The 24,892-nt window shown below is 41.7% G+C and overlaps 1 protein-coding gene across 2 annotated transcripts; it reads right to left on the reverse strand.

Moving 5' to 3' along the window:
- Positions 1 to 985: 985 nt before the first annotated feature.
- LOC139336328 (AN1-type zinc finger protein 3-like) lies at positions 986 to 16,166 on the reverse strand. Of its 2 annotated transcripts, none has more exons than XM_070970433.1 (6): positions 15,810 to 16,166; positions 8,276 to 8,316; positions 7,433 to 7,621; positions 5,971 to 6,036; positions 4,040 to 4,252; positions 986 to 1,574 (listed from the first exon to the last, which is right to left on the reverse strand). In XM_070970433.1, exons 1-6 carry the CDS (start codon positions 15,890 to 15,892, stop codon positions 1,420 to 1,422), a joined length of 747 nt encoding a protein of 248 aa, XP_070826534.1. In that variant the 5' UTR covers positions 15,893 to 16,166; the 3' UTR covers positions 986 to 1,419. The 2 variants fall into 2 exon arrangements, with proteins under 2 accessions (XP_070826534.1, XP_070826617.1); XM_070970516.1 differs by having other exon boundaries at positions 5,971 to 6,033; positions 15,810 to 16,022.
- Positions 16,167 to 24,892: the final 8,726 nt, after the last annotated feature.

Raw genomic sequence — 24,892 nt, forward strand, 5'->3', positions numbered from 1 at the left:
ATTAAAGTACTGGATAATATGAAGTCTTGTATCAAAGCTGGCGCCAAACATTACATTAAAAATGTGAATAATTGAAATGAAGGCCCAAGACGTTATGAGAAACCTGAAATAGAACAACCGTCACCCACCCCACACACAAGTGATGCGCTGCCATCTCAGCTTGAGTCCACAGTCAACTTGTACGGCAATGTTTGATTTTGCCAGCTCACGCTCAATGTGGACAACAGCTGAGCACGTAAAGCAACAGAAAAGTGTGCATTTGCAAAAGCATAGTGATGTGCGGACATGGAGAACGCAGACATTTCAGGTCCAGTCAGACTTCCTGACGTTTGCACATATCCGGCACGTATGATCCACGCGATGCTGAAAAGAGACTTGTGGGTGTGAAGAGAGACATCTACATGTGTGAGGGCTGTGGACAATAAGCAGAAAAAGACAAAGACGAGAAGAGGAAGACAGAGAAAATCGGCAAACGAATTAAGTCTTGATCAATCACATCCTGACGTTGAAGACAGATCTGTGTGCGATCCAGGGACAACCAGCTCACTCCCACCAGCGTAAAGGTGGACTTGCAGTATCACCCCAGTTTCATGGTCCACAATCACCTCCTCAACAGAGCAGAAACACCCTGGAAACAATCCTAACACAAACAGATTAAAGTGTAAAAGGTGTCCCGCGGAGGAAAAGAGAAGGATGCAAGTTGGTGAGAGAACGGGTGAAGATTGGTGCTTGGGTATCCTGATAACCTGAGGTGGATGATCGACAGGTGTTGGTGTTTCTGAAAGTTTAGGATTAGTGGACGGCTGGGGGGGTAAGACACTGACTTAAATCTGAGGCTGGCTAGCTCGGTTTGCTTCACCAAGTCCAAGCTCGGCGCAGAGTACAAAGCAGCTCTGTCTGATTTTGAGGTAAAGAGCACAGTCTATAATAAACAGCGCCAAAGCACAAGTGTACACAAAGAGTAATCACCCCTTCCTCCTCCTCATTCTTTGTTTTTTGTTTTTTCCTTTTTTGAGGTAAAGAGTATAGTCTTAAACTGGCTTCTGGGACAAACATTTGTATAAAGCGTTGCAGTTCTTCTCTTGATCCTTTCATTTGTTCTTATTCTGCTCACACTTGCAAAAACTGTGTATTTCCGTCGCTCTTTATTGTTGTGTCATTCCTGGGTTTGGATTTTTCCAAAAGGCATCTTAGCAGCAGGGATATGATCAAGCGAACAGAGGCAGAAAACGACCAGGACACGGCTGACAGTGGGATTTCAAAAAGAGCGAGCATAATTTAAAAGGAAACGGTGGTGGTTTGTATCCAAAAAAGGTTCAAAACTCTTGAAAAACAAAATAAGAGGAGAAAAAAGAATTTAATCCCTGTTAGTGCTAAGACACCGTTTGAACACGGAGACTCGTCAGAGGTAAAAGCCGCTCAGGAGCACTCTTCTCCGATGCGCTGGCATGAGCGGCCCACCTTGCGGTCAAGCTTGACCATCTTCAGGACGGCCTCCTGGCGACCACGGCCCAGGTGGTCAAACAGACACTCGTGTTGCTCTGGGAGCCGATGGAGCATACAGAAGACGTAACCTGGAGGGTGGGTGCGAGAGAGGGAGAGCGGTTAATCTGGCGAGTTCAGAAAATGTGCACAATATTACAAGATATACAAACAGTCATTTAAGCATGTATCTCTGTCATTTTACACAAACCTATACAAATAGGTAAAAAAGCTATGCATATGTGTGTGTGCATCCCCTTGAACATACAAGTATCTTTTTACATGGCCAAGGGCAGATGATATTTACTGCTTTGCAGCCTTCGTAAAAGGTCTTGTTATCAGAGAAGACATTCTGGTTGATCGCTTCCTCTTTTGACTCATTCAACGACGGCAGACAACCCTCATCTCTCCCATTGACTTTCTGTCCCTACTGTAGCACTCTCAACAAAAGGCCCTGCCACTGTAGGAGGCTCGATAAGCTCAGAGAAGCTCGTTAGCTCTCATCGTCTTCAATTCATTCATTAATACACATAATAACACTGCTGGCATTCAATGAGTGGTGATTAAAAGCCCAGTTTGACAGCTGGTTGCTATGCAATTAAAGCCTATGTGATTACAGCACACACGGATGGAGGGGAAGCGAGAAAGTTGTGTAACATGAGTCTTTTAAGAGGTTGCTGCTCGTCACTGCCCATAACAAGGTGAAGGGGCAACTACTCCCAGCTGTTGACTGCAATAAAAGTATAAAAGTACAAACAAACTGTCGTGATGTGTGTCTGTTTGTTGTATAAGGCTAATAGCATATACATCGACCTATTTTAAAGGCAAAACAAACACAAATACGAATGATGACTCCCTCCTGACAAGCAGGGTTTAGCTGCCTGAGAACATTTCCATTCAACCATTTGTCCCAAATTTAACTGCACCCGCTGCTAAGATATTTAGAACTACACTATTTTCAAACGTTAGGAATGACAAATTGTGTTTTTGCTGATTACCCCATTATAAACCCCTAATCAAACATTTTCCACCGAGCTCACTGCTGATGTTTTGAAACCTAACTGCGAAACCGGTTTTAAAACAAATGAGCTAGAAGGACATTAAGCAATTTGAGAATGCTTTTGGGTGATATGATGAAACTCATGTGTGCACAGTAAGTTTCAAGTTTTCAAACTTTTTAATGCATTAAACCTGAGCTGTCTTCAATATTGATTCTACCCCAAAAGGTGAAAAAATGAAAAAAATATGCAGTATAGAAATCCTTTCAAAATAACCAGTTATTGTAGTGAGGACATTCATTAATAGGGTTTATTATTTAAGTGCTTTTCACCATCCCTGCTGCACAACATGTAGCAGTCTAAACTCTTGATTAGACACTTTCATGCTATTGCAGTCCTGCTTCTAATGTCTAAATGATGATGTTACTTTCAACAACATCTTAGCATTCAGTAAAGAAAGTAAATATTGTAACAGCAATGTTGAGATGATGCTCGTTTAATTAGCGTAACATTAATTTTGGTCTTGTAGCTCAAGCCTGGTCACGCCCGCTTAGTTAACACAAACCAATATCGTAGCAACAGGTGTGTTTATTAAGCAACAACTCAGCTTAAAAAATGAAAAACAAGGGGAAGCGACAGGCAGGGATAAGGGTCCTGCTTCAGCTGGATCTCCACATCAGAGGAGAACCTGTGTGTTTTAATTAGCCTTTCTAAGTTCCAGTGCCTTTACTCTGTGTCACACTTCTAACTTGTCAGATGAATATTATAGTTAGCGTGTAACTGCAGAGGTCTACATCGGATCACATACACTACTGAATCTTTTTCTCCTCCACTTACAATCTGAACAGCCTTCATGCTTTCAACTCATTATCAGACCTTCTTGGCTTACACTGTGAGTTTTCTGCAGATCCATTAGCAAAGTAATCTGCAATTACCGCAATAGTCAGAAATCACTATAATTGCCACCATTTCCCCTTCAGTCTGTAAAAAGCATGTTTTCATAGTAAGCATTACACTATTAAGGATGGATGGCCCAGGCATTAAGCAGCGCCTGGTGGAAAAAGGCAAGTCAATTTCCAATTTAGAAATTATTGCGTGGGTTTAAGCAGATGGTCTTTAAGCAGTGAAGAGCTGTGACTTTTTAAGTACTTTAATTTGTATGCAAACAAGTTGATTAGCAAGCCAAGTATTGGTTTAAACTGCATTAGTGTTCGTGGTAATTGGCTTATGTTTTATGTGCAATGTGAAACATTCAGGCTTTCCATAATGGTCCCCCAAGGCTAGCAAAAGCACTCCGCTCATCGACATTTCCGTCAACACACAAACACGCAAAGGTGGTAGATGCAATTCACTGCACTGGCTGTAAAATTTACTAAACTGTCACCAAATTAACCAACATTTATTTACTGGGCCAATATTAACCACTGAAAAGGTGATTTATCAGCTTGTGTACATGCAGGACACACAGCTGTAATGACAGCTACCACTACTTAATGTGTGTGACTGAGCCTGTGCGTGTTTCACAATGTCTATGTGTATGTAGAGTTTTATCATCGTACCACAGCGACAGGAACCCAGTTCTTGCTGCACCAGCTCCAATTTGGTTTGGCAGCGATGGCAACGTTTGCGACTTCGCTGTTTAGAGCTGCTGCGAGACGAGGATGGCGATGATGCGGACAAAGATGACGACGATGATGAAGACTCCTCACCCTCCGGCACCTCTCCCGCTCTCGCTCGCTTCTCCGGGGAAACGTCGCTTTCTGACTCCGAGGCTGGAGGCACAAATAAGTGCATGCACACAGGAGAAATAAAGGCTATTGGCTGCAATTTGTTCATAAAGGAAACTCCATCAATTCTTCTCTATATTAAGTGTTTTTGTACTTTTTCACAACAGAATGAGTTCCTGGATGTACTGCCGATGCTGTGAGCAACTGAAACTCTGGAGCCACGTGCAAAAGGAATGGTAAAACCTTTATAGCTCAACAGTGAACATCTTTATTCTATTTCTTTTGGGCAAACACTTGTCTATACAATGCAGTTATAAACCTCCATCCCTTCTGTCTATTTTCTATTGATCAACAAAAGAATTTCAAGAGAAAACTTCTCCAGTAACAGGCTCCATAACAACTTTCATTTAACGAATTAAGACATCATCTCTGATTTAATGTGGCCTGCAACCGAGAGAGAACAGATGATGCCACACTGGTACAAAAACGCCTCTTAAATAAAATAGGCGGTTTGGAGATTAGTGCTTCTCCTGCATTAGATTACAGTCAACCCAGCACCGGGGACAGGAAGAGCATGTAGCGAGTTCCACTGGTCGGCTGGAATTTCAACTCAGCTTTTCTCATCAATCCTGCAGACTTTTTCCCTGGCCCGGCCGAATGCTGATCAGCGTTCAATAAATCTCTGAGAACTAGGCCAAGCTGAGCAGCCAGATCCCCATAGCCTGCCCCATCAATCCCTGTATGTGTGAGAGTTTGTGAGGCCGTACATGTTCATGTGCATGTTGTACAAAAAAAAAAAATAAGGTTTCTTCCTTGCTTGCATTTTTTTGTTATCTTGGTAAATCTCTGTGGCCGATGTACACTGGCTGACATGTTAAATTTAAATCAGTCGACAACAAGAAAAAGACACTTGAAGGCAACACATTTGCACTATGAACTGATTTCAGAATGTAACAGGTTGCAGAAAGCCAAAGCCAACGTGCATCCAGGCATATAACACAGAGGGTCCCTTTTAGAGAGACTGGGAAAAGTGAAACGTTAACTCAGCCACAGCACAAGGTTTAAATGATGCTGCGTGCGCATGTGTGCACTCATATGATCCCACTGCATTAGACAAGGGCTCAACGTGTTCACGCACCATTGCTGAGCCTTGCCTAGTCTGCAGTTGTCTTAAGTCATGTGCTGGCGCTCACGTGTGAGAGTGCAGCAGGTTGTGTCACCTTCAGGTGAGGAAAGGGAAATCTGCACTGGAAGAAAGTCGTTTGAAACATCCACCTCGCTCAATTTGTTTTAATCAGCTATGGTCTGTACACATGCACACGTTTCAGCGGTCAGAAATGCTTCATCGTGACCCGTTTCCTCTTTATAATTCAAGTCTATTTCCTTCTTCTGTAGAATCAAACACATGATATGACAGCGCAAACCACTCAGCGGCAATGCTCCCTTCTGTGTGACCTTTATAATTTTGAATCTTTATCTTTAGTTTATCATGTCATGCATATGTATACATGTATTTGTAGCCAGAATCACTCCAGTAGTTGAATGGCTATACATTTGCACACTCTTGAAGATACACTCTATTGCATCCCCAATATCCTTCCCTCTGCTGTTTCCACTGGAGGAACAATTAACCCGGCCATTTTGGAATCAATCCAATGCCGTTGATGCTAATGGGTCCTCCACTCCACTGCCTTAAGTGGACATGACAGGCACACAGTGCAAAACACAATAATGGACATTGTAATGGTAGAGCTGAGGCATACCTGACTCAAAGGAGCGTTTTGTGGGAGTGGAGAGTGAAGTGAAGACTGCTTCTGTGCTGGATACTTCTGAAAGAGAGCCGGAGAGAGGAAGACAAGGAGAGAGAAGATGGAAAGGAATATCCAAGAAAGAGAGGACATGAGGCCATTAGTTTCTTTTTGTATTTAAGGTAATTGTGTAAAACAATGAAATGTCTCCTGGAAGTACTGATTTAGAACAGAAGAATAATTAATTTGACAATAAATCATGGAAAAATTGAGAATGTAATGAACAATGTATAAAATATGCACACACTTCTGTGTAAAAACTGAGTTTATAATGTTGAGAAGCTGATAGTCTTCTGATGGTTGCACGGATACTGCAGTGCCATTTATACGCGGTAGCAGGGTGAAAAGAGTGTGATTGGGGAGAGTAGAATATCTGTGAAGGGGAGACTGCATTGTGCATGTGTGCAGACTGAAGCCAAAAAAGATATACAGTCCATCTGATCCTGGTACAGTTTCAGATGTTGTTGATGCTGTTTAATATGGTGAAACGTGTACATGACATGACTCCTGAAAAGGTGATATCAAACATTTTCTTCTGTAAAATAATGAAGTATTCATTACTGGGTCTTAGTAATATTAATGTATGGTAATGCTGATGCCCTGAAGTTCTAGTCCTGCACTCAGGCTTATCTCTCTATCAGCTCTACTAAAACTGAAGATGGATCAATCACTCATTTTATAGGGTTCCTTAGTTTAAATATTAGACAAGTGGAAGTTTTAACTAGATAAATGAGAGAACATTAACAAATGAGTTTGTGGGTGAATTATAAGCCAGTTCCACGCAGGATTTTTACTTCCTGAAAAATCTGCAATAATCAGATACTTGTGTTATGACTTCAAAGCTCCTACTCTACCAGAGTTCCACACATCCATTTGGTAGCCACTTTATTGTCCTGTCCTGGATCAGCCTCCACAAATAACCTTGTCACTGTATAGCAATGACCGATGCTCTGGCAATTGTAGGTGTCCTCTTAAAACCTTCACTTCTGAATGGATACCCTTTCCTATCACTCTCTCTATCTGTGCCATGAGGCCAAATATAGCCAGGGCAGGGGCACTGCTGCTGCTGCTGCTGCTGCTGCTGCTGCTGCTGCTGCTGCTGCTGCTGCTGCTGCTGCTGCTTCGGTTAGCAGAAACTAGTAGCAGTCTTCTACAGAAAAACACCCCAGACTAAAAGCTACCATACTCTGTACTGGTTCTGACCTCTAATATTAGAGCTTGTGCATTAAAACAGACTACGCACACATTGCATAGCCTTTAAGTTCTACACTTCAGCGTAGGAGTGCTGCACTGTTCATGGGTTCAAAGAAAAATGGAGCGAAATTGTATCTGTAAATGAGCTGTGGCCCAAGGCAAGTCACTCATCTGAGCTGAAAACTGCTAACATTAATTTCTGAGTGATTAACTGACGTCTTACCATCCTGAGCAGGTAGAGACGATGCTCCCGTCTCTCCTGGCGAAGGGTCTTCTGATGTGTTCGGCATCGACATCAGTGACTGGCTAATGCTGCTGTTTGTTTCATTGCAGAAGATGTCTGCTTGGCTGCTGCTGGAGCTTGAGGAGGCCTTTGGGGCACAATCATCGTCTGGCTGCTTCTTCTGAATGTCTGCGAAGAAAAATTCAAATGGTGAGAACTATCAGCTTCGCACAATGAAGTGGTTTTTAACTTTGACAGCAGGCACAGGGGGAACTCGGGTGCATCCTTGGATTATGCTGGGTTTCATTTTGAACAGTACTACGCTGACACGGTTCTGTAAATGGACATAGTTTTCTGCTCATAGCTGTGGCACTGCTTTTGCCAGGGGATGAACTATAGCCTGAGTGAAAAGGGACCAAATATTCTGGTGAGACTTGAAGGTTTCTAAAGAACATTTAATTAGGAAAGGACAAATCTCTAACCTTGGCAACAGTTACTGCTTCCTGGTTGTCAAGCAAACACCAAATAATGTCAAATTCCAGCTGGATACGGGCAAGGTATACAAGTTATTGCTGAGAAAATGGTAAAATGCAGTATGAAATGTCCTTTCCTTAAAACTATTTCCTAACAAACTGTACAGTAAACAGTTAGGGGTGACTATAACACTGCACTTCACCCCTGAGTTTCTTTCTCAGACTTGTTTCTCCACTTTTCATCACTTTCATCCAGAACAGCCACAAAAGTGGAGGCAGTCTCTGACCACCACCCATCTCACTGTACACAAGTCTGTGACAGACACAAGATCAGGTGGCCCAACAAGCGCACAGATGATCAAGAGCTTACCTGCGAAACATTTTGAGCAGAGATTCATAGTTTTGCTCGACCTGAGGAGAGGAGCAGAGAAGGAAAGCAAATGTGTTAATCAAATAGCTTGTAAAAGAGCTCCAAAAAATACACGTGCCTTTTGCTGGTGGCAATTCACACAGCAAGAGCAACAACATGTTTCCATGACCCCAAGTCCCAGGCTGAGACTTTATTTCTCATCTGAGATGCTGGTAGGGAAAAGATGAAGAGTGTGATCCGGGCTACAATGTTAAATTATTCACTGAATCCAAAGCTGCCATGCTATGAGGCTGCGAGGGTCTAAGTAGCAGACTAGCTGGGAGGCTACATCAGCTGAGGTGTGACTTTTTCTGTGCATGCTGCAACCCACCCAGGAATATTAAATGTTAAACTTCCAAGCAGAAATTAAAAATCATACTAATATTTTATGGATCTGTCCAAGCTGTAGACAGCAAACACTCATTGTTCCAACAAGAAAGCTCACAGAAGCTGACTGTGACTGTAAAGCAACAGGGAGTGGTAATACAGTAGTGGATGGTGAAGAAAGTCCAGCATGTCCTAGAAGCTTACGACCCAGATAGTGTTCTCAGGAGTTGGCGGATGTCCATGTGGTGTGTCTGCTGGTAGGTAAGTGAAGTAAGTCAAGATGAACTTGATGATGACATTCTCTGAGGAACTACTGGCACCTCCAAGCATGGTTTTGGTGTGACGACAGCCTGAGAAATGACCCTTTGTCCGAAAACAACAATGCTGGCTCCTAAAGAGGTTAACACAGATGCTGTGACAGCATCACTTCTATTAGAACTGGGGAGTATAGCAGCAGGTGATAGACAGCGAAAAACAGGTGGTTCATCCAATCACCTGCCAAGTACTTTTTCAAAGTGCCTGTCCTCTTCAAAACAGCTTCCTCTGTAACCATCTGGCACATCAGCTTAGTAGCACAGTGAATATATAATATGATTAAGTTGTGACAGGCAACAATCAGTGTTGGTTAGTTGTCTCAAACAAAGATAAGGCTTGACCACATGAAAGCACAAGTGTAAATGGTCCCAAGACACACTGAGGACGGAGTGTGATCCGATTGGCCAAACCACCTCTAGAAGTGGTCAGGACACCATTGTGACATCATGGAGCACTTGTGTGAATGCAATTACATTTTCAATCCACACACAACTACGGGGGGTAGATGCAGTCTTTCGCAAATAGAGGAAATAGTTTGACGGACACATGAATACCAGGTGTAAAGGTAATCATGCTAAATCATATGTAGATACAATCTGGATACGAGACACATTTTAATACGAGGTGTAAAGGGGGTCAAACACTGATTCTGGGCAATGTGGTGGCAGTGGACTAGAAAATGCCAGTATGGTGGAACAAGCTGTCTCAATTCTGCAAACGGTTGATGTTCCACAGAAATTTAAAGGCCTCTTGCCTGTTTATCAGCAATTATACGCTGCTGATATGACAAACACTCAAGTGGTCTGAAATGCACGACTGGAGAAATTCAACCTCATTAACTTGCACTCTTTGCCAGCTGTAAAAGCACCTATTAGTTGAATCATTCATGTATTTCAGTGGAAAACTTACTATTACCTAACAGACTTTGGCCGTCCTAATCATAGATAAAGATCTCCGATATACACTGGCTGTTGTTAGGAGGTCGATCACTGAAACCTTGCTGATTTCAGCGGCACAACTCGTTCACAACAGATGGCTCTGGCTTTCCTCTGAGAGGGCTCCTCTCATTTCCTCTGCAGCCCTCGTCCTTACTGTCTGCGCACTGAGCGTGACGGTCGCTGCTACCAGTCACATTCTATTTATTTCGGGTGCTTCGTCGCACACCTTTGTCCTCATTTCTAAATGTAGGGTCAGCTGTAGTCAACCTGAGGGCTGTCTGTCACACTGCTGGTGGATGGGGTCTTGGGTATAAAAGAAGGAGGAGGAAGCAAGAAGTAAAGAGAGGATAAACCTCATCACGGGGCACAGACGGGGAGGAAGCCGATACTGGGTAAACAAGTCATATCCTGTCGTCAACCTCACAAATCAGAGGTAATCAAATCGTAGATTAATTAGAGAACTATAAGAGGTGAGAAAGGGTGAGAAAAAATATGCAGGAAAGAAACTGCTGCGTGCTTGCTAGGCTGGGTGAAGTGTGAAGAGAGTGCACACAATCAGTCTGTTTCCTAGTTGGCCCACTGCTGTTACTAATGAGGACATCTGATTGGAACAGACAGGAAGATGGGCTCTGTCGCCTTCTTGATGCCGTTTGAGTGACACAAGCGGTAAAATTAAAAATGACTTCCTAAACACAGACAAAACTCTGTTAACTGAGAGTGCATGTGGCTGATTTACTTATTAAACAAAGGTTTAAGTATCTGGAATAAAATAGCAACAGAGGCTCAACTGTGTTTTATGCTACAGGGAGAGGAGAGATTATGTACTACAGCTCTACATTTGCACCTGGAACATGCATAGTAGTTTAACTTTGCTAATGGGCTCTTAAATTGATCTTGTCCAGCTCTTCCACCGAGGACTCAAAGTTGGTGTCCATCTTGAAAATGCGGGCCATTTTTAATTTAATAGGCATTTTAATTAACATAAAAAAGCAATATTAGACTAATACGTCCTTCCAGCGGTCCCTGAACACACGCATGTAGTAACATTGATGTCAATCACAATATGCATCATGATGTCTTTCAAGAGACGTTGAAGTAAAGGACTCAGATAAAGCTCTTTGGTGGAGTTTGGGTTCCTGACAAGCAGCTTTCACATGACCACATTCTGACAGAGACAGTGTTTTGCAGGTAAGTTTTGTGGTGAGTGAGCTAATAGCTAAGAAGCTGAAACCTCATTCAGGAGGAGGATTTGTGAAGGAGTGTCTTGTTGCAGCTGCAGAGCTGCTAGTACTGGACAAAGTAAAACTGTTCCGAAGTGTCTGTATGTTTAGAATAATTCATAAAGATGAAGAGAAGACCTGATGTGGACACATTACCATGAACCTCTAGGACCTGAACCTCAAGCTCCAGCCAGCCTCTCAGCTCTCTGCTACTTTCAAATGTCAATTAATTTGTAGGAAAAATGACGTGCAACTGGAAAGAGGAAACACTTCATTTTCCTACTCTTCAAGAACTAAAGCCTGCTGTGCCATCTGAATATGCTGCTGAGTGAAAACTCCTTCAGGCATTTGGTGAGAGCTTTCAGGACATGAAAAGTAAATGAAAGGAACTGAACATGTTTCCTGGGTAATGTGGAACCAGCGGATGTGCCTGACAGCCAGCAACACGAGATCATTGAGCTGCAAAGAAACAACGAGCTCCAAGCTCAGAACAACAACCTCCCTCAGTTTGAGGTCTATAAACTGCAGGTACGTCCTGAGGATTTGCCCTTTCTGAGGAGAAGCAATGAACTTTTCATCTTTGTTTGGGACAACCTACTACTGAGAGCAGGCCTTTTCAAAACTGACTCCTTAAAGACTGACAGACTCAAACCTGGAAAACCAGTTGCCAGGAGCATCATCATCATCACGACTATTTGACATCAGACGCCTCACCAAAGAAAAGCCGTTAAAGCCATCACATTAGAGGTCTGTGTGATATATGTGTTCAATAATTTAGTGTGGCCCATGAACGACATTATAAAAACTGAAATGGCCCTTAGTAGGAAAATTGTTTCACACACCTGCTCTGAGGGCTTGAACTGCAATAATTCTAAGCCAAATGTTGTCGACTGCCCCTTTATCTTTTCATCATTTTACGTCTGCAATGCAACTTCTGCCAGCCAACCATTTAGTACTTCTTTTGATCTGAGACATTTTTACGAGACATCAATTTCTTTCTCATGTATCCCACAGAGTTGACTTTAAGTCAACTGGAATGTCAAAGGAAATGCAGTACATGACGTAAAGCATATTTTGGCTTTGAAAACTGTTTTTCAATATGATGGAGTGTGCACAGGTCTGCACACATGACACAACCTTAATATATATCTTGAGGTGATGTGTCACCTGGCACCGACTGTGCCACTTATGTGATATGAGTCCCAGTAAAGCTGCACCTGCCAACACAGACACCATTCAGAGACAACAGATAACATTAAACTTACACGAGCACATGGTAAATAACCAGGCTTACATCTGTTACAGACATCATAAAATTAAGCTGATGTAGAAACAGAAACCTATTCTGGTAATAAAAATGACAAAAAGTACAACAATACCAAATTTCTGGTGATTACTAGACCCAGCTGTAGTTCCTATCTGTGATTAAAATCATCTTCTCCTCCACCAAATCAGGCAGCTTAAAAAGGCACTCAAAAGCCAATTCAAAAAAAAACAGCGAGTGTAGCTCAGCCAAATTAGCAAAACCCAAATTTTGATTTCGAAAACACAGCAAGATCAACACTAAGAGGCACCTCTCTGATACCACGTTTGAGAAAAAGTGAACAAAAGGGGTCTTTCTTTGCCTTCTTTGGGAATGATCACTTTGAGACAATCAAGCTTTCTCCTCAGGAGGAAATAACAAAACGAGGTAAAAGCGTGAAACTCTCGCTGAAATGTCAGACGCAATTATGGTTTATAAGCCACAGAGCACCAATCACGACCATCCATAGCACACCTGAATGAGCCTCTTCAAAAACAAGTTTGAGGCCAAAAAAAGGACATGTGGAAGTCAAACCATATGAAAGAGACACATGAGTGAGTGCTCTGATGCTATGCAACAACGTGAGGGGACTCAGGTGTGTTTCAAATGTTGTCATACATCATGCACGAGCATATATATATATATATATATATACTAATAAAGGCTTTCTGAGGCTTTCTAATATATATATATATATATATATACACACACACACACACACACACACACACACACACACATATGTATCACCTTGCCAGGAGCCTCGACATGCACCCTGGGACATTACAGATAAATGGAAGTTATATGGATGTATTAAATGTTCACCTGGTACACTGTTTGGCTATTGTCCATCTTGTAGTTACGTGAAACATGACAATTTGCACTAAACACTTTTCTGGTGTCTTTAACTTCCCCAAGGTTTCCAATGTCAGCTATTTGTTCCTAAACTTTAAACGAGCTGACTTAACGTGTTGACAGGGGCTGCTGGACTGCACCAATGGGTTTGATCCATCAAATTTGGGCAGAGACAGCTGGGTCAGCTTGGCCTTCTTATCCTCTCAAGGGTAGCAACTAAACCTCATCTCTGTCATTGAGTCTACCAATTATTAGCTTGATTCATTGATTTTCTGGTGAGCAAATTTGAGAAAAAGGGTTATTATCAAACCAACCAACAGTCAAAAACCAAAGGATACTCAGTTTACCATCATAGAAATGAATAGCATTAGAAAATGTTTATGTTTGAGAAGGTGGAACCAGACAGCATTTGCTATTTTTTCTTAAAGTAAACATTGATATAAAAATTGTTGCTCACTTTCTGAAGATCAACTAATCAATTAATTGCTCTTCTCTGAGGGATCCCAAGACCATGGGTCGTTCAGAGGATGCAGACGGTTTAATGAGACACAGTTAATGTCTGCCACAGTTAGTCAGTACCTACAGTGTCTACTAACCCTAGATTACCTTGAAGTGGTAATCAGCCTGCTCATGTTTTGTTTTGTTGCTATAGAGGAAATAAATTCCAACTGACTGGAAAGGGCACTTGATTGACCCCAGACAGGGTGATACAGGAAACAGCTAAAAAATATGATGCCACTGAATGTTAAAATGTTAAAAGATGACACAGTCTGGAAAAACACTTCAGCAGTCCTGTTTCTTATCTTCAATGGGGAAGGTGCATCTAAAACTCAGGGTTGACTCATATTCAGGCCATACTGTCACTGACAGTAGTTGTAATTAAGCTGTTTTAAAAATAGGTTTGAAATAGTGCATAGAGCACTATTTTTTCATTATCGGCTGGGTAAATGTTGGGCAAAAATATCACGAGGACAGACAGACGTACATTACAATGAGAACAGTAGCGAGAGGAAATGAAGTAATCAGTGTCCATGTCATTGCTGTGACTTCCTGTCTAAAATGGGCTTGCTCAAAACAGTTGCAAAATTGGGACAGATCATCACAGTGTTACACTAGACTGTTGTACATGTGAAGGACATTTAATGAGGAAACTGAGATAGTTTTGTGAGCAAATGTGAAACCTTTAGTGCTTAGTTTTGATACTGTATGACATGGTTTTGGTGCAGACTCCAGAGATATCTGGAACCCCGGTGAAATCTCATCAATGGGGTCATCACTTCCTCGTGAGAACAGCATTCGGAAATTTGCTTATGTTCAGAGAAAATACTGTCTCTGGTATTGAGATCTGGCAAATAACATTGCAATAGCTTTTGTTTTGCATCATTTCTATGCTCATCCAACCAGTCAGAGGGTGAGCCATTACCTCAAAATAGATCACTTCCTTAAAAAATGAATTCGATTCTTCGGTGAGATAAAGCTGCTCTCATAACTTACATGAATAATGACAGGGAACCAAAACAAACATCTATATTGCCAGTCTAAAAAAAATGTCTATATATATGTAGCCTCACTGGCCTGGTTGGGTGTCAGATAGCTTCCACTCCTTTACAGTATTTAACTGAAGACTGCAGAAAACTGTGGACCACCAAAATCCAATGAATCGACCACATTACTCCCCCAATATTTACAAACATAGCAGAGCGAGTCTCTATCTGAAGTGGGACCTTTGTACCAAACCTGGCCCAGGATAAGTTTAAGTTCACCCGCCCAATGCAAATAGTTAACAAACTATAAGTTACCATCAATGTAAAGCATCATCTGTTTGTATGCTTTCCATATTTATGTATTACTATTACGTGAATTTTCCTGGAAATACTGATCAGCACTGCAAATGTCCTCTATGGGCCTGTGTATACATTAACTTCTGCCTGCAAACGTGCAGCAGACTGAAATGTCAGGAGACATCTGCCTGACACTAACATCAAAAACCAAAAGCAGATGATATTTTAGGATTATGTGACTCTGTTGTCAACAGCTGGCACAGAAAATGTACTCATGAGGATTAATGTGCAGAAGAACACACTGTGTTGATAGTCTGTGCAAATATCTATCGGCATTAGCACAAACCCTCCTTTTCAGCTACTTCGACCAGATTCAGCCATCAGTGCTACTTTCCAACCAGGTCCAGTTTATGGTTTAACAGCTGCTCTGTGTGCTACCTCTCACCAACGGCTTAATTTCTTAACTGAATACTTTTAAAACTAGCCACATTGTTAGCGCTGTCACACCTGTCACGTTACCTGGACGGCTAATCCCACACTCCCCCGTGCTCTCTGGCTCTACGGGAGAAGGTTACCGAGGCCAGCCGGCGTTAGCTAGCAGCTAATGCTACAAAACAATGGGGAGGGGGGGTGATAACAAGAAAGGCAGCTCATCCCTGTCTGAGCTGCTAACGCTAGTGGCTACCGACTGTGCTAGCTGTTGGCAGAGAAAGGAAGCATCTGCAAACAAGACATTTGAGAGGTATTTCGCCTTACCCCCAGAAACCACAGGGGCAGCGCGGGGGTATAACGTTAACGTTACTCGGAGGCTTGCTGCCCTCGCTCCCCGTGTCCCCCATGTCGGTCTTCCGTGTGAGGCTCTCCGCGTAGCAGGTGAATCCGGGGATGGAGTGAGGGCCTCGTTTAGATCCCCTGGCTTTGACAAGTACAGACTAAACACCCAGGCCAGATTATCCTTGAGAGTTTCACTAGGCGAGGAACGATTTGCCGACACGAGCGGCCACTGCCTCCATAAAATTAAAACAGTTCAAGTCGACGCTGAAACGCGAGAGCCGTCAAAGCGAACAACGGAGAGAAGCACCGCCGGGGAACCCTGGGCCGATCAGCTGGAGTGAGGAGCAGACCACTGCCAGAGAGGGGAGCTGTGTGGGTAACTGGACAGCCAGAAGTTCAAACCAATGTGTTTGTGCCAAAAAGAGAGTGACAAAAACTAGAGTTGTTATTATTTTTAACATCATACAAGCTAAAATGTCATTTGAACTCAGTAAAGGGTTCATTTTAAATGTTTGATTTTGAGGAGCGGTTGACTAAACATGGTATGATCCATACAAAACTATCTTCCTACAACAAGAAAGCCCATCGTGGTACAGTATTTTTAGTGCTGTCAGCAAGCATATTCTGAGAGGGGGAAATGTGGAATTTAGTCTGTATTTCTTCCACTTTCCACGGTAATATCTGCTTTTATTGAACCCGACCCACATTTTACTTAAAATGAAGTGAGCTTGTCATTGTGGATGTTTGGTGCTTTCAGAAACAATCTCTGAATCTTTGAAAAGCTTTTCTTCTTCTTCTTCTTCTTCTTCTTCTTCTTCTTCTTCTTCTTCTTCTTCTTCTTCTCATCATCTTTTTATTTCTAAAAGCAGAAGTATGGTGAAATGTTGATGTTTCGGGTTTTTTCCTACTTGCAAAGTAGTCTTTCCTTCTTTGCTGACTGATTGGCTGAGTTTACCCAGCAACAAGTGTGCAATATGCTGAAAATGACCCACAACTTTACAACACTGTAATAGACTTTTTTAATAGGTGTAAATAATAAAATGAATGATGGGTTAAAGTATCACTTTCAGGGTCATGGTATAATTCACGCTGGCTCTTTGTTGCAGTATTATGGCTTACTTACACTTGAATAGAGCAGAGGCAAAGCTAATGTTTTCAGTAACGCCTGTCTATTTCCAACTGTGACAATCAAAATGTTCTCTGTGAAAATGGCTTATTGTGCCTTATTATGTTGTAAGAAAAGCATACCTAAATGGAATGTAGCATTATACCTGTAACTGATAAGTGAATATGTCTGCCGTGAGAAAGAGCCAAATGATACAAAAGTGCATGCCCTGAATGCTATGTTCACATTAAATTAGTTGAATCTACCGACTCATCCTGGGCTTTAGGATGGCAATGTCAGCCTGTCATTCAGGGTGACCTTCATTCTGTTTGTTCAACACTTAACTAGACTGCAGAGTAAAGTAAGTTGACAACTATTGCATGAATGGCCCTGAAAACTGGCTATTCATCCTTTCATCCAATGTTAGGGTTCAAGGAGGATGAATTCCAGTTCCCAATGCCCACCTATTTATTTCCATTGTCTCCACCAAAATGTGAAATGGTCTTCTATTTTCCAAACATTGTCACAAGCATTTAACCCATTTGCACACTTGACACCTTTGTCTTGTGAATGCCAACAGTATGAATGGCTTCCAAATTAATATCGCAGTACATCGTGTGTTTCCTTTAACAAATGTAATTATTATTTTCCAAACATCCCTTAACATACATGGTGTATTTAACAGTATATCTTGTTGGTCTTGTATTTGAGACATAAAAAGAATAAGTATGAACAAAGCAAATGGAGCTCACAGGTTTGTGCTGCTGATTCAAGTTAATTCAAGCCAAATCAAAAGGTTCACTTGTGAGATTAATCTCAAACGATCCTTTACTCCACGACACCACAGTGCAACCTGTTGTGACTGAAACCTAGCATTTAATATTTTGCTGACAGCTGCTACAGCAGTCTGGTCTCTTGTTTGGGACTGGGGTTGTCTTATGTTCACAAATATTGATGGTGCTGTCTATGACAACAGATATAGCATCACTGAATTCTGTTTTTCACCTCAAAATGACTTTCAGAAGAATGCAACACTTTGGAGCCAGGAGGTTTGGATTCCCCTCAGCAAGACCTGCCAAGAAGTAACTTTTGTCTGCAGGGAATGACAAGTGGGCCCTGGGTGGAATGAAGATAGATAGCTGATAGTTCATTAGCTAGTTAAGCACAGGGAGGGCTATACAGCTGAGGATTGCAGAATCTCATTTTTCAGTGTTGCCAAGAGCCCATATTCCAGTATAGGGCCAAGCAATGCTACCAAAGGCACAGATGTTATTTGCCTCCCAGTCTCAATGAAAGCAAACTTCTCGTCTTTTATCTGTTGACCTTTACCCCTGAGGGCATTATATTTCTGATGGGATATATTGTTTCAAATAAACAGATAACAATGGTAATTCAGTGTAGCAAACATGGCCATGGCAAGCCCCAGTATTGACCCCCTCAGTGGAAAAGTAGTTGTTGCTCCTCTCCCCACAGCCTGAGTCCAGCCTCAGGCTTGGTTGTCCTCTAGAGATTTGCAGAACACCACTTCAAAGACAGATCCCCTTTCCTTACATACCGTATACCCTCCCTACCCTGCTTTAAACACAGGAACTTAAGGAATTAATTAGATACTGGATCAAACACAGGTTAGTAAATTCAGCTCACTGAAGATACCAGGAATAATGTAATCACATGTTGAGTTTTGTATCCCTTGTCATGTGGGCTATCTTTGATATGTATGTAGAATCCTGTATTTTATTTCAGATCCAGCATGACAGCTTACATTGGCAGTCTCTTGACCCCTCTCTTATTCACAGAGGGATATGGTTAAGGATATTTTACAGGCTTTGCTCCTCACACTGAGGGACACCACCACAGCCCTGTAAAAATGCAAAGAAAAATTTCCTTGATACAGTGACTGCTCCTTGAAGGCCTGTTCTTTAAAGGGAGTTTTTGCCACAAGGGCAGCTACCCATTTCATTTTCCCTTGGCTCACATCAAAGAAGTAGAAGTTCTGTTAATCTGTGAAATATCACATAGTCCTGTTTATGTTCCAGGTGAAAAGGTGGAGTGGTTTTGAAGTGTGTTTTATCTATGTTTGGGGTAATCCAGTATGATCTAATCAATATCCAAGGTGTTACTTCACCATCCTGCAGCCCCTGTGGAACCAATGTAATACCCCTATTTATAAGCACGGTAGCAAGTGACAGCCTGTACTGTATACATCTATATCCCAGCTGCACTTGATTCACTTCATGTGTTGATAAAGAGAGTTGACTCGTGGCTGCTCATATGAGAGGTGAGCTCTCTACACATGCTGTCGATGGATTTATGGGAAATCTATATGGACACATTTGTCCATAAATGAGTCTTTCTTATCTTCAAACACAATCCACAGACAGGCAGGCAGGCCCGCTGTTGTTGACAGGCAACGTGTCACAGCTTGTAGATTTGCTCTGGGGATGTATCAGAAAACAGGATCACCTAGTTAAGTCCCATAACTGTGAAAACAGTACTCTTAATTTGAATAAGCAGGCTATTTGGACATTGGATTTTGGTTTTATGGATGTTTACTTGTGCTGTTCTGTCGCTCATGTCAATCTTCTCGCTGCATTTTTACTAAACATTTGGCAATTGTAATGTGTTGTATTGAGTAAATGACTTGAAATGATGCCAAGTGCAAGTGCTTTTTTATCAATATGATGTCTTCTGCTGCACAAATGCCCATTGACAGATGAGGGAAACTGCCTATGACAGGGAGGCTGAGAGATCATAACTCGACTGTGAAGCAGCAGTTGTTGGTTGTAATGTTTAGAAGCACACACAGTCAGGATAAACATCAGAGAGGACCCTGCCAGGCAGCCAGTGAAAGCCGTTTGCACTCCTTCGCTCAAAGCAAAATGTCCATGCTCACCTAACTGTTCCCTCCCATCCTTTCTCTCATTGTGTCTCCTTTCCAATCTTTCACCACACTTTCTTTCTTTACCTATCTCTGCCTATGTGCCTCTTCCTCTCCATTTTTCTGTTTGCTTTTAAAACACATACACACACAGGCACACACACACCAACAGTCCAGCCTCCCGCTGTGTGCAGAATGTGCAGTGGAGCCACCCATGCATCAAGCGGCGAAGCCAGCTTAACCAGCCTCCCGACCATCTCCCTATCTGCTGATCAAAGAGCCGCTAAACAGCCAGAAACTACAGCGAGTGCAAGAGCGGAGCATGCACAGCAACACAATTAGCAAGCACCACTTTTTAAATATTTTTTAAATTCTACTCCCGTTCGCTGACATTTTCACACACAAACACAGTTGTGCATATATGTGCATACAGATGTGGGAAGCATAAACACAAACCTACAAAAACCTACAGAGGTATTTGTTACACACACACACACACACACACACACACACACACACACACACACACACACACACACACACATATGCAAAGTAAGATGAGCTGTGATTTCACCTGTGAGTGACTGTTCACGATGGCATCAGCCACTGATCTCTAAGTTGCTCAATTAAAGTTGGTAAGGAGCCTCATGGGGCAAGGAGAGGGGAGGAGGATGAGAAAGATCAAAGGGAATACAGAGAAAATCCTGGCAGGAGAAAGAGAGAGAGAGGGGAAGAGCACATGTGAGAGAGTGCACAGAGAGAGAGAGAGGATGTGAGTGAGAGAAAGGCAGAGAAGAGGTTAACAAGAGGAAGGTAGTCAAGGAGATGGAAGAGCAACAGAATGTGCACTAAAAAAGAAAGAGAAGGGCTGGCAGTACAGACAAAACATCACTCTGATATTTAGGTTTCTGTTGTGATTAATAATCTCTCCACATACACATAGTGATGTAAGATCCACTGCAGAAGCCATTTTTCCCACAAACCCCCCCTGTAAGCTGGCACACTTTGTGAGAAAACAGAGGTCGACTTGCATCATGGACAATTTATCAGCAGCAGTATCTGCCGCCTTGAGCTCAGCTCGTCCACACCTGGAAATGATTGAAACTTGAAGGAAACAAACAAATCCACACTTTTAAGATTAGTTAGCAACTGTGTTCTGTGTGTGGGTCTGTTGGTGTGTGTTTATGGCCCAGAGACAGAGTGACAGGGAGCGAAAAGGCAAGTCAAGGTGCCAAATGGTTTGAATTAATGAAAGAGTGCTGTTCTTTGAGTGCCAGACAGTTTAGACAATCACATAAAAGCTGTTTTAAATTAAATTTAGTGCTTACTTTACTTTGTGAGTACTTTCTTACTTTTAGAGTATTAGACATTATCATAATAGAAATTCCAAAAGGCATAAAGCAGATTAAAAACACCAGTAGGCCTACCTCATCAAGGTTTCATCATTGTCACAATTACGGTTTTGTGCAAGAAGCTTGTCCCACACAATGCTTGAGACTATGTAAGTTTTGCAACAGGAAAGAACACATTCACCTTCCCAAAAATGAAAAGTTGAATTCATAAGCCAAGAAACACGCTCAGTTCAATGCACTGCTACAGCCTGATTTGGTCTGGTAGTTTATGGTGGCTTATGTAAGTTAACATTAGCAAATTTTAGATAGATATTGATTGGCTTTAAGACTCCTTTCTACTTGTGATGCTGTTATCCTACGTACAAGAAATAAATACATCAAATCAAATAAATACCTCATTATTCAGTAAGAGGTACATAGTGTCACTTTTAGTAAATCAGTAGCATAGGCCGACCTTCTGGATGAAAGAAAGAAAGACAAACAGGCATTCGTAATGGCAAGAGAAAAGCTGTCAAACAAAGTTATTAATGAGACATTTGTGAGAGAACAGTCATTTGAAACATAATAATTCAAATTAAGAGCATTCTTTTCATAATGTTCTTAACACTAAAGGCAATGCCAGGACATTTCTGGGAGCAGTGCCAGGTGGGGGTGAGCCACAAATCTGGGGAATGTGTCAGGGAAAAATGGATGTGGATCCTCGACTGTAAAAGGATCACAGCGTACATGAAATGGCTCTGGCTCACTTCACTGCCACTGCTTATTCAAGTGTGCCCTCCAATGGAGGAAAACAGGTCATGTTGACAAAATAAACTCCTCTGCTAGATGTTCAAGTGATAGTTGGCTCTTTTTCCCACCTGTGTTTGGGCTCTTCAAGCATGTTATTTTTCCACTAAATTTTCTCTGCCATCAGGTGCCAAAATCAGAAAGCTGAGTGCATTTATTCTGAAATTACAGGCACTTATAACCATTCAGTCTAATTTAATATCAGAACATACTCAGGGGAGCAAACAGTGAATAAATAAAGTCAAATATCAGGATGTCAGAGCTAGTCCAGGAAATTAGAAACTCAAACTTTTGCAAATTGAAAGCAACACTTTTACAAATACTTTTCTCTGAGGTTGTGAAGCATCATTTCAGATAATCCAAGAACAATCAGAACAAGCACAGACATTATTTGTAGCATACGTTCATTAGTGACATGATAATACATTTTTTGGAAAGGTCGCTGAATGATTGCGAGGTCCTAATCCAAATGCTAATTCAGTAACTGATTGGAAAAGTGCAGTAATGTGATGATAATGATATGCAGATGAGTTCTCATCAAAGCCGTCTATCCATTAACAAGATGATATTTGAGTGTACTGTTCGTGTATGTGTGTCAGTGTGTATGTCCATGTAGGCAAGGCTGCATGCAGAACATGTGTGTATGTTACACATTCACTTTCATCAGAATATTTAGCATATTAATGTTTAATCAATCTACCACTGCACTAGTCCAAAGTTTGATTAAGACATGTCATAGCTGGTAATAAACAGGCAGGAGCAACTGCTCTTGATGATATCACAGCCACTGCATGAACAGCCTATCTCCTTTTAGAAAAGCTTTGAAATGAAGGTATATATAGGCTGGAAAGTGTATATACAAGCATGTGAAATGTGTATGTGAGGATTGAATTGCAAGCCAGCATTAGGTACTGTATGCACTGTATAGTGCTTTTTATCATGTCCTTTTCCTGCCTGAAAGCTTTCTATGAGTGCTGAGGTGTCCATTCACTCTCTCAAAAAGTGCTGATTAATTGGACAGCTGTGCTTGCTGGGATGTCAGACAATAGGGATCCAAATAAACAACAAGAACTGATGAAAAAGGCCAATCTCAAAAATTATTACAGCTTAAAACATGTTCAATTGGATGAGCTGTAAGGACAAATGCGCTTGAATAAAGCTCTTTGGTGGAGTTTGGGTTCCCAACAAGCAGCTTTCACATGACCACATTCTGACAGAGACAGTGTTTTGCAGGTAAGTGTTGTGGTGAGTGAGCTAATAGCTAAGAAGCTGAAACCTCATTCAGGAGGAGGATTTGTGAAGGAGTGTCTTGTTGCTGCTGTGGAGCTGCTAGCACTGGACAAAGTGTCTGTTTGTTTAGAATAACTGATAGAGATGAAGAGAAGACCTGACATGGAAACTTTACCAAGAACCTCTCAGACCTGAACCTCAAGCTCCAGCCAGCCTCTTGGCTCTCTGCTTTCAAATGTCAATTAATTTGTAGGAAAAATGACGTGCAACTGGAAAGAGGAAACACTTAATTTTCCTACTCTTCAAGAACTAAAGCCTGCTGTGCCATCTGAATATGCTGCTGAGTGAAAACTCTTTCAGGCATTTGGTGAGAGCTTTCAGGACATGAAAGGTTAATAAAAGGAAGTGATCATATTTGCTGTTTAATATGGAACAAGTTGATGTGCCTGACAACTGACAACACTGAGCTGCAAAGCAACGACCTGCTGCTGAGAGCAACTCTTTTCAAAACTGATTCTTGCAAAGACTCAATTATGCTCAAGACTGACTGACCCAAACCTGGAAAACCAGCTTTGAGCATCATCACTACCATTTGACATCAGACACCTCACCAAAGAAAAACAGTTCAGCCATCGCAGAGGTTAGTGTGATATATATGTTCAATAATTTAGTATGGCCCATGAAGGATGTTGCAAAAATTTAAATGGCCCTTGACACAAGAAACATTTCCTGCCCCTGCCCTTGGTTGAAAACCACTGGATGATGCTGTATCCAAAGTATATAGAACTACCTCCACCTCAACCAGCTATAACATTAAAATGCTGCTTGCACATCGATGCATCAGTAGAAAAATCTAATAGTGTTTAGGTCAGTGACAGGAGACGTCTTACTGCAGAATGTGTACTTTAAGTACCCTGATAAGACAGTAGAATGCATGATGGAGTGGTATTTTTACATTGTTGTATTAGCATTTCTACTGATGCAAAGTAACAAAATGTCAGTAAAGATTGGAGAGCTTTGGACAGGTGACAAAGTCAAAGCAGTAGGACGCTATTAGTATGCAGCTGATCAGTGTTGCAGGCTTATATTCATGACATGGAACTGAGAAGTAAACTGCTTCATCTGCCCCTCCCACACTATCAGCAGCAGGATAAATGATGCCTCATTTTGTCAAGCACACTTAGTCATTCATGAAAACATGCTCACGTGTATACAACAGAATTATAATTCACATTTCCATGTGATCTGAGGGGGTAGCTTTACAACTACAAATACAAATAAGTTACTGGTCTCATTCTGCAATGCCATCGAATCCCTGAACTCCACTGATACTGAATGGAGAGTTGGCTTGCATCACCTCAAAAGCACCAAAAACACATGAAGACAAAACTTTTTTTTTTTTTCCTTTTTTTTTCAGAATGGTTTTACTTTTTCTTCTTGGGACCCAAATGAAAAATGTTGTTCTTTCATCCTGGGACCCAATGCCCATTAAAGAGTGATGAAACAGAATGTAACTGCTCGTTTTTATTCTAAATTTCAAAAAGCCTAAAAAAATATAGGAGGAGGAGGAGATATGATGTAAGTCAGGGCTTTTATGTTATTTTACAGCTATGTGTTATGAATCACAACCACCTTTGGGCTGGCCTTTGCTTGAAGAGTCCTGCATTGTGTCAACATGTCTTCAGCCTTCATGTGGGACCTGCTGAGTTGATTA

The sequence above is a fragment of the Chaetodon trifascialis genome, chromosome 1 (genome assembly GCF_039877785.1).
Source record: "Chaetodon trifascialis isolate fChaTrf1 chromosome 1, fChaTrf1.hap1, whole genome shotgun sequence".
NCBI classification, from domain to species: domain Eukaryota; kingdom Metazoa; phylum Chordata; class Actinopteri; order Chaetodontiformes; family Chaetodontidae; genus Chaetodon; species Chaetodon trifascialis.

Coding starts and splice junctions, on each gene's coding strand:
- LOC139336328 (XM_070970433.1), bottom strand. CDS start 15,892: ATGGGGGACACGGGGAGCGAGGGCAGCAAGCCTCCGAGTAACGTTAAC. Junction 7,622..8,275: donor CTGCTCAAAATGTTTCGCAG/GTAAGCTCTTGA, acceptor TTTTCTTCGCAG/ACATTCAGAAGAAGCAGCCA. Junction 6,037..7,432: donor GTCTCTACCTGCTCAGGATG/GTAAGACGTCAG, acceptor GCTCTCTTTCAG/AAGTATCCAGCACAGAAGCA.